At 36.5% G+C, this 15914-nt stretch overlaps 1 protein-coding gene across 2 annotated transcripts in view; it reads left to right on the top strand.

Moving 5' to 3' along the window:
- PTPRG (protein tyrosine phosphatase receptor type G) overlaps positions 1–15914 on the top strand; it is an 807880-nt gene that overhangs the window by 760299 nt on the left and 31667 nt on the right. For both annotated transcript variants that reach the window (XM_074284229.1, XM_074284228.1), the window contains 7 exons: positions 4031–4127; positions 6638–6720; positions 6937–7071; positions 8548–8682; positions 9050–9222; positions 11730–11865; positions 13932–14078. In XM_074284229.1, the coding sequence (XP_074140330.1) occupies positions 4031–4127; positions 6638–6720; positions 6937–7071; positions 8548–8682; positions 9050–9222; positions 11730–11865; positions 13932–14078 (906 nt within the window). The remainder of the gene's footprint in view (positions 1–4030; positions 4128–6637; positions 6721–6936; positions 7072–8547; positions 8683–9049; positions 9223–11729; positions 11866–13931; positions 14079–15914) is intronic.

The following is a 15914-nucleotide window of genomic DNA, read 5'->3' as shown; positions in this document are numbered from 1 at the left end:
CCTTTTCTAGTTCTCTTTCATCTCCTCTAAATAAACTTTGTACACAACTATGTATTTATATGTTGGCTTTTTGACTTTTTTGTATCTTCAGTGCTAGTGGCTTAGTACAGTCTTTACCACATAATAAGTGTTTAATAAATAATTGTTTATCAGTATCTAGCATAGTATTTTCTACAGAGAAAGCACTTAATAAAAAATTTTGAAAGTAATAGAATGACACATTCTACCAATATGAATATATGTGAATATGTACATACATATATGTGTGTATGTACACATATGGATATATATGGATAGATAGATAGATAGATAGATAGATAGATAGATAGATAGATAGATGTGTGTGTACATATATTCAAAGAAGCCTATGCAGGCAATGACTAAAGATTATGAAATGGCTTCCCTATGTCTTCCAAGAAGTGGAAACAAAGGGAGGACCATAAATCCTCCAAACAGAGCATTCTCCTTTGTTCCTTGCTTGTCTTCCTTTGATGAGAATAACCCCCCACTCAGGAACAAAGAAGGGGGATCATCCCGGGAAACACTTGGTGAACATCAAGACCATCTCCCTCCTCGTTCTCCCTGGACTTGGTCCTTTTTGTGGAAAGCCACTGTGGTTTCCCTTTTGCCCCTTTGTGCCAAGTTGACATGTACCCGAAGACCATTACATCTGTTGTGGGTAAAACGATCCTCCTGATAATTTTGCTTCTTTTTGCTCCTGCTCTTTGGAGCAGCTGTGCACAGCTAATGACTTCCCTTATTAGGCAGGTCCCATTCTTTAAGGTTTTGAAACACAGAGTACTGAATGATTTGTCTTGTCAATAACCCAAGGTGAACGTATGGGCATGAGCCGTACATCTCCAAGAAGGGTCACCAGAGAGGGTGACTCCATACAAAATGTTGATGCAAGAGGGGGGCAAAAAGCTCAACTCCCCATTAAGATTTTGCATGCCCATGAATGATGACTTCATTAGCTTCAACCACTGTCCCCTTGGCTTAGAGTTAAAATGATCTGTTCTTCCCTTAACCATTATAATGTTTTATGTCTTTAAAAGCAAGGGTTAATAATATGGAGTCCATAAACATGTTGTGTGTATATATACAATTCTCTCTCTCTCTCTCTCTCTCTCTCTCTCTCTCTCTCTCTCTCTCTCTCTCTCTCTCTCTCTCTCTCTCTCTCTCCCTCCCTCCCTCCCTCTCTCTCTCTCTCTCTCTTTCTCTAGATATATATACAAACTTTTTCAACAATTACAAAGATTTCATCATAATTCTCTATTTTATTTTATGCATTTAAAGCTTTATTTTTTGAGAAGGCTCCATAGGTTTTGCCACATCCATAACTAAAAAAATTAAAAAGAACCCTATCCTGATTTCTAGTTATTCTATAAATTTTCCATGTGTTTTATATTCTCTTGGTCCAATCATGGTATAGTGAGGAGAATACCAATCCTGAAGTCAGGAGGATCTGAATTCAAATCTGACCTCAGACACATAACACATACTAGCTGGATGACCCTGGGCAAGTCATTTAACCCCAGTTGTCTCACCACCACCCCAAAAATTAATTAATTGAAGAAATAAATAGAATGGAATATTTATGGAATATTTGTACATATACCACCATATTGTAAGTCAAGGGCAACCCTTTCACTGGCTCCAGCCTTCCCTTTTCTAGTTCTCTGTCATTTACTCTGAATGTCTTTTGTATATAACTATTTATTTATATGTCGACTTTTTGCCTTTCTTTGTATCTTCAATATTAGCAGCTTAACACAGTGTCTACCACACAGTAAGTGTTTAATAAATAACTGATTTACTTGTATCTCCCCTCACCAAGTGCCTAGTACAATGTCTTCCACATAGCATTTAATTAATAACTGCTTCTGAGTGAAGTGGATTAGACCCACAGGAAGTATCAAGGTACACAGACACACATATGAATACAATTAGAATATATTCTTTACATAAAGGCAGATCTAAGTAGTTGAAGAAATGGTCATTGATCATGGGTAAGTGAGGCCTGTACAACAATAATGACAATTCTATTTAAGTTAACTTAGCAATATCATACCAATTATCAAACTACCACTAAAAATAATTAACAAAATTTATCCAAAAAAGGAAAACGACAAGAATATCAAGAGTATAAATGAGAAAAAAAAATGGGAAAGAAGGGACTTAGCTATTGCTATTTTACAAACTTTTATTCACAAAAATAAATAATTTAGTTCTAGATAAGAAAGAGAGGAAGTTGATTAGTGGAACAAATTCAAATTCAAACACAACAAACACATCAAAGAAAATGAGCATTATAACCTAGCCTTTGATAAATTCAAAGATACCAGCTATTAGAATTTTTATTTTTGTTTAGCCATTTCAATCCTGTCTTATTCTTTGTGACCCCATTGGAGGGTCATAATCCTGGAGTGGTTTGCCACTTCCTTTTCTAGCTCATTTTATAGGTGAAGAAAACAGGATGAATTGATTTGCCCAGGGTTACACCACTAGGAAGTATGAAGCTCAATTTGAACTCCCACTACATGCCCTAACTATCGGAGTAAGAACTCATTTTGTAGACAAAATTTGTTAGGAAAATCAGAAAATAACCTGGCAGAAATATAGACCAACATTTCAGACACCAAAAAAAAACCTCTAAATAGATACTTGATTTAGACATAGAGGGTGATACTAGAAAGATACTAGAAAAACTGGAAAGAATTTATTATTTTTGGATAGAGAAAGGTATATAACCAAACAAGAGAACAAGAGGTTCACAAGGGGGAAAATGGCCAGTTTTGGTTATATAAAACTAAAGTTTGTATATAAATAAAATAAATATGGTTTCTCTGATAAGTATAACTTTTCTAGGATATATATTGATCAAATTCAAATGAATAAGAATGAGAACCATTCTTTGATTGGGGAATTGGGGAATTCCCAATTGATATCAGAAGATCTGAATAAGTTTTCAAAGGAATAAATCTAAGCTAACAGTAGGCATATGGAAATAATCCTTATAATCACTAATTAAAGAAATGCATATTAAAACAACTCAGCTTCTACCTCATATCTATCAGATTGGTAAAATAGACAAAAAAAAAAAAATGACAAATGCTGGAGGACCTGGAGGAAAACAGGTAAATTAATGCCTTGTTGTTAGAGTTTTAAACTGGTCTGCTCATTCTACAAAGCAATTTGGAATTATATTCAAAATACTATGCATATCCTTTGCCTCAGTAAGGAACACAAGGAATCAAAGAAAATCAAAAAAAAATTCATATGAACAAAAACATAATAATTGTTTTCATGGTAGCAAAAAATTGGAAACTGAGGGGGTTCCTAGAAATTGAGGAATGGCTAAATAAGTTGTAATGTATTCTTATGGTGGAATTGTCCAATTGTCTATTGTCCAATGAGAAACGATGAAGGGGATGATTTTAGAAAGACCTGAGAAGACTTGTATTAATTGAGATAAAGTGAAGTGAACAGGAGAACAATTTATATCATAACAACTACTTTGTAAAAACAATTAACTTTGAAAATCTTAAGAATTCTAATCAACTTCTCACTTCCTATTCCCAAAGTATTTTTTGGTACCTAAATAATAAGGGGATTTATTTTGCTATTCATGTTTCTAACAGGGGTTTTGTTTTTCTTGCTTTCTCAGTGGAGTAGGATGGAAAAAAAGGTGGGTAGAAGAGAAGGCAGATCTTTGTTTAAAAAAAAAGATTGACTAGGAATGCATAACACTTCTGTGATAATTGCTGTGGATAGAGGGATGACTTTATCAAGTCCTACCAAAGACATTGGGTGACTGATCAAGTCACAATCCTCTCACTGCATCAAGCAATTTTCAGAAACTCTTAAGTTACATGTGAGTGGCTGATCTGCACTTTCTGCATCAGGAGTTCTCCCACACTGATGAGATTATAGGTCTAGACAAGATATAAAATCCAAATAACATTATAGAAGGAAAAGAACGGCTTTAATGTTCTCTAATTGCCCGTTTCCCATTTGTTTTCTTCACCAGGAAGTACAACGTTGTACTGCTGATATGAACATCACGGCCGAACATTCCAATCACCCAGATAACAAGCACAAAAACAGATACATCAACATTTTAGCATGTGAGTAATAAGCTCTAAAATCTAATCAACCGGGAATAAATGATGAAGTGTTTGCACTGGGTGCTGACTGAGAGCCAAGCAATAAAAAATAAAAAAATAAAAAATAAAAAATACAGGGTGCCAAAAAGAAAGAAACTACCCGCAAGCTAATCTCTCATTAGCCCAGCCAAAGCAACCAATGGACGTGACTGAATGGGAACATTTTCTCCTCCATTAGCCCTTCATCGGGCTGCCAGAGTTCAGGTAGCTTAATCAGGAGACAAGAAGACAATGTTCTAGCGGCTCAGAGCCCGGCCTGCTGCGTGACTCCGTGATCAGCACCAGCACTATAAAACATTTCCCAAGGGTGATTGGGAGGTGGCTGAGTTTCTGAACTCAAATTAACTTATTTTTAAGGGTGAAAAGGTTACTTGGCTCATCCAATGATGGGTTTTCTTGAGGTTCTTATTGAAGCAAGAAGGATATCTTTGTTCTCAGTCAAAATGGTGGGCTGTAACTATGTTGAGTTTAAGAAATTCCTTTCTAGACCTTGGGAAAGGGAATAAGTAATGAAATGTGTTTGTTTCTGAAATTAAGATAGATTTCTTTCTGTTAGAGAGATGCTAGAAATGGTTTCCTCACATGTTCTGAGTCTTAGACCACAGAGTTTTTCAAGTGTTAGGAGTATTTTTGAGGAAAAAATCTTCCACAACAAGAAATTTGTTCCCATAAATCTTGAGAAGAGAGTATAAGGCACAGGTAGCTTGTATAGTTAGAGAATCCTGGTTTTTAGGCCCAAGGACAAAGAGAGTTGACTGGTGACATTTATTACTTAAATTTTTTTTTAAGATTTTTTTTTTCCTCAATCATACTTTACTCCAGCCAGTTTGCAAAAATAGTATGAAAACTTGGGGAATAAGGGCAGGATATCTAGTGTTTTGCTGGTTGTGTGTACAATTGACAGAAAATGGAGCATAATCTTGAGACCTTGACATAAATGTAATGCCCTTGAAGATGCAATGATGCTGTCCAGACTTGAGTGAAAGAGGGATAAGTTTTGTTAAAAAGTAGGGAAATAATGCCTAATAAGAAGCTCTTTCCATTCAGACACATTACCCTCCTTAACCCTGGTAACTACACTTCAAAGCTGAGCTAGACAGACTCAACAGAAGCTCCAGCCCCAGGATACACAAGCACTAATTGATGTGATGGCTCTAGATTGGACTGACCTAGAAATGGCCGAAGAAGTTAAATTTCCTTTGGCTAATTCTATTTCCAGCCAGGAAGGCCCCAGTTATAACTTCTAACTTCCTCTATCTTCATTTATTGGCTTAATGGAGGATCTCCTTCAGGATGGTAGTCAGATGGAGCCATTTTTTTCTTCACAAAACAAGGTTCAAGAGCACCTCAAAGCAGGTCCTAGCAAGTTCCTGGGATCACACTCTGCTATCTATATAAAAATGAGCTCTCTAGGCCAGCTTCAATCCTCTCATTTCTAGGGTTCCAACTAGATTTTTTTTTCTTTTTTTTTATTTGGAATTTTTTTTTCACAGTATATATGCATGAGTAATTTATTTTTATAATATTATCCCTTGTATTCATTTTTTCAAATTATTCCCCTCTCCCTCCATTCCCTCCCCCCGATGACAGGCAATCCCATACACTTTACATGTGTTACAGTAAAACCTAGATACAATATATGTGTGTAAATACCATTTTCTTGTTGCACATTAATTATTAGCTTCCGAAGGTATAAGTAACCTGGGTAGATAGACAGTAGTGCTAACAATTTACATTCACTTCCCAGTGTTCCTTCTCTGGGTGTAGTTGTTTCTGTCCATCATTGATCAACTGGAAGTGACCAACTAGATATTTTGGATGGATACGGTGGTCTTCCTGGTTGGAACGCATTGGAGGATAATGTCATAGAGTGAAAAGTATGCTAGATTTTGTTATTAAAGGACATGGTTTCAAATCTTGGCTCTTTCACTTACTACTTGTGCCTCAGTTTCCTCTGCCGTAAAATGTAGTGAGTTAAATTACATGACTTCCATCTCTAAATCTCTGATTGAGATAACTTTGCATAACAAATATAGAACAGGCTGTGGAGACACTATCAGGAACTTTACTAACTGTCCTTCAATTATTCAACCTGTATCCCCAGACATCTCTGTAAGACTGCAAATTGGAGAATTGGAGATATGTAGGAATGGTTCTAGCTCCACAAAATAATCTCTGACTCATTCTGGAAGCTTCCCATTTGCATTAAAAAAAATTTAATGTGGTGGACTTTGGGTGTGTAATATTACATACACTATCAGGTTTGATTAAAGTATTGTTAGTTTTACTGAATCACCTTTTCTCTCTCTTTTTTATTTATTACAAGGGATGATTCACTCATGTAGGAGGGTGAAGAGGAATATATTTAGAATGAAGAATATGTAAAAACAAAAGATAGGTAAAATAACCCCCTCCCCAATAATTCTGTCTTCTCTTGAATTATGTACTTTTATAAAATTTTACCTTCACAGATGACCACAGTCGAGTGAAGTTAAGACCTTTACCAGGAAAAGATTCTAAGCACAGTGACTACATTAATGCGAACTATGTCGATGTAAGTGAGAACGATTTTATATGCCTGTTGTGAAACTGGAGAATGAGTAACTCAACTGAGATGTTTCTGTGTCCTTTCCATAGCTTTGGATGGACCTGTCTCTAAACCCTAAAAATACCTGATCTGGAGAAGGTGTTTTCTGTTGTTCATTGACCTGCTGTCAGGGAATGGTGGAAGCTGCCTTTATCTGACTTGGTTCCATGCTTGTTTTTGAAGGGCTACAACAAAGCAAAAGCCTATGTGGCCACACAAGGACCTCTCAAGTCAACATTTGAAGATTTTTGGAGGATGATTTGGGAGCAGAACACTGGGATCATCATCATGATCACAAACCTTGTGGAAAAAGGAAGAGTAAGAAGCCCTTATTCCCTCTCTAGGGTTGATTTATTTGAAAATGAGGATCCATGTAATAGAATCCATTGGATTTAGTGTCTTAAGACCCAGTTTCAAATTTCAGTTTTACCATTCTTTTGACTAGAGTCTAGTCACTTCTCCCCAGGTCCCTTTCTTTAAAATGAAGAAATGGGACCAGATTGTCACTCCCTATGACCAAAAGAATGCCATTTTGTAGTTTGTGCCAGTTCTGGAAATCAGACAAAATCCAATATCCTGCCTGATTTAGCTGCTTGCCTCAGTTTTGCCAGGTTACATGGGGATCAACTTAACAAAATGCTAAACTTGAAATCAGGAAGTAATATTTCAATTCAAAGTAGGCCTCTAGCCCTTGATAGATGTGACTCTGGCCAGTCACAGTCACCTGTAGCATCTGCCTCTCAGTGTTTTTTACAAGATTCAAATCGTAAACAAAGTATTTTGCCAACATAGAAGAACTAATGCCACCTATTTTTGCTTCATCTTATCAATGACATAAGTATGTTCATTAAGGAATTACTTTTGTCTTCATTTCACCAAAGAAAACTACTCCCATTTCAACAAGTAAACATAGAAGGCTCTTATTCTCATTGATCATGAAAAGCTAAGATATGGGTTACATAATAAAGATAAGAAGAATTGGGCATGTGATTTCACTGGTTGGAGCTCAAAGTAGAAATTCCCCCAACCCCTAACACAGACCAGCACCCACCCCACCCCCTTCCCTACCCTTTCTCCTTCCAGAACTTAAAGCTTTAGAGTTCACAGAGCCTGGACATAGCATATTTGGCACTTAAACCCTGCTTTTCCTGGTTCTGAGCCCAACTCTGTCATCTCTCGAAATCGTATTGCCTCTTTCTCGTCCACTAACCTGATCTAAATGGACTTGATTATAGCATGAGCTTATGGTATGGAGTTAAGGGAGACTTGATAGATGTATACTTCCTGTAATCTTGAATGAGTCCCTTAATTGCTGAGCCTCAGGCTAGATTCACTAAGTCATCTATAGATTGTAAAACTGAGTTGTTGGAAAGAATTTCCTGCTTCAGAAGTTTCTAATTTTTTCTCATCACATTTCTATTCTATTCTACACATCTATAATATTCTGTTTTATTCTATTCCATCCTATTTATCACATTTTTATTCTATTCCACACATATATTCTAATTGCTATGGCTACTTTCTTTCCTTCTTTCCTCCCTTCCTTCTTCCCTTTCTTCCTTGCTTTCTTTCCTTTTTTCTCTTCTTTTTGTCCTTTACTTTCTTCCTTTTTTCTTTATTCTTTTCTTTCTTTCCCTTCCTCTTCTTTTTCTTCTTTCCTTTTTTCTCCTTCCTTTTCTTCCTTTCCCTTTTTTCTTTCTTTCTCTTTTCTTTCCTTCCTCTTTTTCTCCTTTCCCCCTCCTTCCTCTTTCCTTCTTTCTTCTTCCTTTCTCTTTTTCCTTTTTTTTCTCTCAGAGAAAATGTGACCAGTACTGGCCAACAGAGAATAGTGAGGAATATGGCAACATAATCGTCACACTGAAGAGCACAAAAGTTCACGCCTGCTACACTGTTCGTCGTTTTTCAGTCAGAAACACTAAAGTGAAAAAGGTATGTGGACATCCCACTTGGGCTTCTTCTACCACACTGTTTTGGGAATCATGAGAAGGGCTTTTGACTTGTTAGTAGCTAATGGTTTTTTGAAATCATCTCTTCTTTAAAGTATTAACATTGATGTTTTGAAGCCCTATGATAAAAAAAAAATCTATGATTTATGATTATAAAAACACTCCTCTAAATCTCCAGCTACTTCTGGAGATTACAAACATTAAAGAGTCATAGAGGTGATTTTTAGTAATTATTATTATTTAGTAATATCTTTGTATATTGCTATATAACATTTGCTTCTGGTACACAGAACTAAGATGAAATGGATGACCTTTTCTTCCAAAGAAATTCTTTCCATCTTTCTGTGTAGGGTCAAAAGGGAAACCCTAAAGGTCGCCAGAATGAAAGAATTGTGATCCAGTATCACTACACGCAGTGGCCTGACATGGGAGTGCCAGAATATGCCCTCCCTGTGCTGACGTTTGTGAGAAGATCGTCGGCAGCCAGGACGCCAGACATGGGGCCCGTGCTCGTCCACTGCAGGTGAGACCAGCTTCCCAGGCAGGTGCTCATAAGGAGAACCTAGGACAGAGGCCCAGGGACCCTGTTTTCTCGGCCTTCTTCTTTTATTGATGATCTCAAAAACCTTGAACTGTTGGACCTCACTTTGCTTCTCTATGAAATGGAGAAAAGCCCTAACAGAATATTATCACAGTATTTGAAATACGGTTGTGAAAACTCTAGAGAAGTTAAAAGTCCTTTGAAAAGTTAAAAGGGGATGTGAGAACAAGAACCAATACATATGAATTAGATGGGAGAAAGGGTCTGGTAGTTTTGAAAACCTGCTCATATCAGGAATGGGTTAAAGAGGGAACAACACACACACACACACACACACACACACACACACACACACACACACACACACACACACATAAAGAAATAAGGGGAGAAGAAATAGGATTAAGGTATAGAAGGATGTATAGGAATGGGACAAAGTACTTAGATTAATGGGAATGAGATAAAGAGGGAGGGAAAAGATAGGAGAAGAAGATAAGAAAGGATTGCAGAATGGGCATGTTAAGTAATAGCAAAGCAAGTTAAAGAGTACTAAAATAGCCGAGCTAATAGGGATAGGAAATAAGAGATATATACAAACACAATAACAATGATCTGGAATAGAACTTATCAGGAAAAAAAAAAGTAGGGTTAGTAATCAGAAGTCAGACAGTCAAACTTAAAGATTCAATCAAGGAAGAAATCTATTATATATCAGCCATATTAATATTGTTTTAGATGCATATATATGAATATGCATATATATATATAGTATGTATGTATATAGTTGTGTGTGAGTATATAGATATATGTGTGGGGATGGGTATGTGTATATATACATATATGTAAGTATAAATATATCTATGCTTAACAGTATTTTACTTGGGGGAGTTTGGGGAAGGAAAATAGAAAAAAAGAATAAAGGAAAACGTGTACAGCAAAGAACAAAAGAAAACCTACAAGGAAGCAAAGAAAAGATGGATAGTTATGAATACAATGTCTTCTATTATATTCTCTTTCTTGAAATAAAATTTTATTGTTGCATATTTTGAATCCTCCTTGATGTTCTGCTGAGCACATGACATTTTTTTCTTTTTCTGTCTTCTTTTGTTTTGTTTTTTCTTACTTTGAATTTAAAGTTTAAATAAATAATTTTTAAAAATAAAATAAAAACACGTTAAAAGGGGAAATGTCATTGCCAGACTTGTTTATATATTCTATTTACATGATACATTTGGATGAAAGCATGACCCCCCAATCTTACTTTCATGATAAATGTGTCACTTTTGACACAATGATTAATCTCCAATATTGCTGGATGAGAGGGATAGTAAAGAGAAAACCTCTCTATCATTATCTTCACAAAACCTGAGTTCAGATATCATTTTTGACTTGTTGTTTGTTTTGTAGTCCTGAACAAGTCATCTGATCTCAGCATCTTACCCAGGGGTTCTCAAACTACGGCCAGCGCCCCAGATGTGGCCCACTGAGGACGTTTATGCGGCCTGCCAGTTATGGCAAATGGGCTGAGGGGCGGAGACACAGTATGAGTTTTTGTTTTTGCTATAGTCCGGCCCTCCAATGGTCTGAGGCCTGTGAACTGGCCCCCTATTTTAAAAGTTTGAGGACCACTGATCTTACCTGTACAATGAGAGGGCTGGGCTAGATGGCCTCTAAGGTTTCTTCTAGTTCTAAAACCTGTGAGTCAGTGACTAGAAGCTCTTTGAGATATATAACTATATAGGCATAATAATAGCACCTATCTCATAAGATTGTTGGGACAATCAGATGAACTAATATATATATAAATGCGATGTATTAAATGGAGATAAATGTGCAAAGTGCCAATCTATGGGTCAGGAAGCTGCCTGGTTTCAGACTTAGATTAAATCCTAGAATCATAGTTTTAAAACTGGAATAAGGTCTCCATGGCCATCCAGATTGAGTCCCTTTTACAGTTGAGGAAACTGAGGACCTGGGAGATTTAGTGTCTCACTGGAGTCAATTAGCTCCTTGGCACAGAATTATCTAACAGAGCTTTAAGGTAGTATGGTACAGTAGAAAGAAAGCTGGGTTTAGAGTAAAAGAACATGGACTTGTATCCCAAATCTACCTTTTGTATGCCTTTGGATGTTACATAAGACATATCTTAAGGACTTCAGTTTCCTTATCTATTTAAAAAAAAAAAAAAAAAAAAAAAAAAAAGAGGAAGGGGTTGTATTTGATGGCCAAGGATGTTTCTTCTGGCTCTAAATTTATGATTTTAAAAATATCTCCCCACTTTTGTCACATCTTTCCATTTCCACAAACCCCCATGATAGAAGCTTTCAGATGTCTTAAAAGAAGCTCCATTTTTGAACCCCCACCTGGCTACTCCCAGTCCTGCTAAGATGTGCCCTTTCAACAGGGCTGTCTTCCCAAGAGTCATTGGGCTGGGGAAGGCCAAGGGCAACCAGGTGGCCTCTCACCTGCCTTTCCTCCATGTCTTACAGCGCCGGTGTGGGCAGGACGGGCACCTACATTGTCATAGACAGCATGCTGCAACAGATAAAAGACAAAAGCACAGTTAACGTCCTGGGATTCTTGAAACACATCAGGACGCAGCGTAACTACCTCGTCCAGACGGAGGTAAGCCACAAGAAGGGCTGAATTCTGGGCCTGGGATGTTGGGGAAGTTCCTGCCAGAGATGCAGCTCACTACAGGCGCTGATCTGGAGGAAGAATTTCAGGAAGTGCATTCAGGGCTTGGTACTGGAAGGAAGGTTGGGTCTGGAGGTAGAGGACCACGGTTAGAATCTCCATTCTGCTGTGTGACCTTGAGCAAGGAAAGTCCCCTCTCAAAGCCTCAGTTTCTTCATCTGTGAAATGAATTATCTCAGTTTATAGCATAGACAGCTGAATTCTCTCTCTGGGTTCAAGTCCTGCATCTGACATAGTACTGGCCATGACCATGGACTCGGTCACTTAAACTCAGTAACTCTGAGACTGAAAGATTTATATCTGCTTTGGTAAAGGAAATATTCTCAGCAGAAATGATCCCATACTAAAGAATCATTGGTCCAGAAATGGGGCTATTGAGGTCAAAGACCTCCTACGCCCTTTGCAGATCTGAATCTAGTATTTTATAGACACAAATGTGTTTATGTTTAAATTAAGGAAAGCACCAACCACACAGATTTCATTGATTTTTTATTTAAATTTATTCATTTCCACCCTTGTATATCTGGAGTTCTTATTCATTAGTGATTCATTAGTGATCTGGAGTGCATTGGGAGAGATGGAACGTGCTGGGTAATTAGGATCATTTTTTTAAAAAGAGGATCAATGATAGGAGCACACTCAGAACTTTCCTGTCTTTCTTTAAGACTCTGTTCAAGCACCATTTTCTACCTGAAGCCTTCACTGCTTCTCCCCAACTACAAGTGTCCCAGCTCCCAGGCTACCTTGGATCAGATTATTTTGTTTATCTGTATTGATTCTATCTATAATTTACTATCTACTTCTTGTTTCTCCATTAAAATATGAGTTCCTTGAGGGCTGGGACTATTCATTCTGTTTGTATTCACAGTAATTGCCTATAACAGGATCTTAATAAATGCTTGTTGATTGATTGAGAGCAGAAGAACAAACAGGAACAGAGTAAGGCAGGATAGTTTTGTTACTACCACATGAAACTTACTATATCCTTTCCTTCTTCCCTTCCCTCTCTCCCTCCCTCCTTCCTTCCCTCTCTCTTTCCCTTTCTCCCTCCCTCCCTTACTTCCTTCTTTTCATTTCTTTTCTCTTCTTTTTTTAGTATGTATCATGAAATTCAGGGGCAACTAGGCAATGCAATGGATTGAGTGCCCTGTCTGAATTCAGGAAAATCCAAGTTCAAATTCAGCCTCAAACACTTCTTAATTATGTGACCCTGTACAAGACATTTAACCCTGTTTGCCTCAGTTTCCTCACCTGTAAAATGAACTGGAGAAGGAAACAGCAAACTAGTATTTCTACCAAGAAAACCCCAAATGGGGCCACGAAGAGTTGGACACTACCAAAAAACAAATGAAAAACAACTGAATAACGTGAAATTCACACATTAATATACAAGGGGAAAAATGGGGGTGGGGGAGACTGTGAATGTGCCTAGCTCTGCTGTGGGTGTGGTGAAGATATGAGATATATTTAATGCTCATTATTTATTCTCTAGTTCAGGGTCACAAAGGCATTGATTAAACAACTAGAGAAAATTTCTAAAGTAATACGGAAGGTTGTGTGTGTATATATAATATATAACATAATTTATATGTGTATGTGTATATCATAGAGTATATATTATATATTCATATATAGTATATATATATAGTCTGCCATATTTATATTATAGCTGTAAAATAGATCTATACATGTATAATATAATAGTACTATACATGTATAATATATAATAATATATATTATATATTTATATATTTTATATTATATGTATGCACATATAATATATATAATATGTAAATATATTATATATATATAACCTTTATGTATGCTTATATATATATATACATGTATAAGTATGTATATAACATATATAAATTCATACACACAAAGAATCCAAAGCAAATGAATGAAGATTATGGATTAATCTGGGAAGATTTTCTACATCTGTCTCCAGTGAATTCGTGATTCCTAAACCTGACTGACCTCTTGCCTTGTAGGAGCAGTACATTTTCATTCACGATGCCTTGTTGGAAGCCATTCTGGGAAAGGAGACAGAAGTCGCCTCCAATCAGCTGCATAGCTACGTCAACAGTATACTCATCCCTGGCGTGGGAGGGAAGACACGACTAGAAAAACAATTCAAGGTAATGCCTTTCACAGCAGAATGTCTAAGAAAGAGTCATAAAATGAAAGAGCAATAAAATGGTCTAGCAGATTTCTGTCCTTTCCCAGCCTGAAATCAATGGTCTCTGACCATTTTTAGGTAGACTAATGTGTTCACAGGTAAAATTCCATGGTTGAACTGTGTTGAACATAGATGACAAGGAAAAGAAACAGGGCCCACCAAATCGCAGAATGGGAATTATAAAGAACTTCTGGAGTTCTGAATAGTATAAACCATATAGGAAAGGTTGTTGTTATTATGTTCTTAATAATTGGTACCTGACTGGCCTCATCCAAAGAATAACCAATTTTCCTAACAATGTAGAAAACTGAGAAAAACACCAGAATCATCATTAGCTACATTTTTGGTCAGTTTGCCAAGTAACTATCAGATTTACCAGCCAATTTCCTCCTTGACTAGCCTAGTTGACCTTTGGCTAATATAGATATTCCTACATCCTTGCCCACTAAAAATAGTCTTTCGAAAAATCTATTGTAGCAAATGACTTCTCTTATCTTCAATAAAAAGCATTAATAGTAAATCTCAAATTTTCTTTTATTACTAAATATATTATTTTAATATTCAAATTACTAAATAAATGATATTTCAAGCACGTAACATGAAGTTCAGAGGCACCTAGGCAGTTATTATTAAATATAATAAATAATTACCTTTATGTTTAAATATAAATATAGCTATGAGGTGATATATTATTACAGATGATTACATATTAAAAAGCCATAGCATAGTTTAAATCTTTAATAGCTTGTAGGAAGAGATCAGAATAAAATAAAACTTAATACAAAATTATCACCCCCCTCCACAAAAAAAAAAAAACAAAAACACCCTAAGTATTTTTCACAAAGTTTTGCTTTTAAGTTTTTAGATAGGGTTCAAAACCCACAATAGCCCCACTGTTGATTAAGTTCACCTTAAATCTATTGCAAAATACAAAGAGATGGAAGTATCACATGACTGGTAGGATTTCAGTAAGACTTGGAACACCATGAACATACATGTTAGTGTGGGTGTATGTATGTACATGTTATTTCTCCCAGTAAAATGGAACCATCATAAGAGGAGCAATCATTTCATTTTTTGTATTTCTACTCGCTCCCAAGGCCTACCATAATGTCTGGCATATAGTGATCACTTAGTGAACACTTCTTGATTATTGATTGACTGATTGATTAGCACATACTATGTGCAATACACTTTGCTTGGCACTTGGGGTGATTGAAAAATAAATGAGGCAAACATTTCCAGGGTATGAGGAGAGACAGGAAGCAATGAACACATATATAGCAAAATATTATTAAAATTAAAATATCCACCAGCAAGTATTCACTAAATGCTTAAAATATGCCAGGCTCTTTTCTATATTTAGGGAGTATAAATACAAAGAATGGAATGATTTCCACTCAAAATGATCTTGTATTCTAATGGAGGAGAGAATGAGTACATACGTGAATATATACAGAATATATACAAAGAATATATAAGAGGCAGCAGGGGAATAGTGGGTAAAAGACTGAAATATTGTCAAGATGGTGGCAGCATGTGATCAATCTGGGTAGTTTTCCTTTCTGTGATTATATCCTCTCCAGAAACCAGCTCCCTCCATTTGAATCTCTGCTTCAGAAATGGAACTGCCAGGCCAATTAGAGCAGGTGCCAAATGATGAGAAAATGATAAATGGGCCAGCACTGCCTCCGTCTCCACCCTTGCTATGGTCATATGGTATTTGCATCTCTTTTATTAGTAAAGCAGACACTTGGCAGTCCATTGAACAATTAACAGTGGGGACATAGGAGAT

Source organism: Sminthopsis crassicaudata, chromosome 1 (assembly GCF_048593235.1).
Source record: "Sminthopsis crassicaudata isolate SCR6 chromosome 1, ASM4859323v1, whole genome shotgun sequence".
NCBI classification, from domain to species: domain Eukaryota; kingdom Metazoa; phylum Chordata; class Mammalia; order Dasyuromorphia; family Dasyuridae; genus Sminthopsis; species Sminthopsis crassicaudata.
The sequence above is the reverse complement of the archived record's forward strand: the minus strand, read 5'-3'. Positions and strand labels throughout refer to the sequence as shown.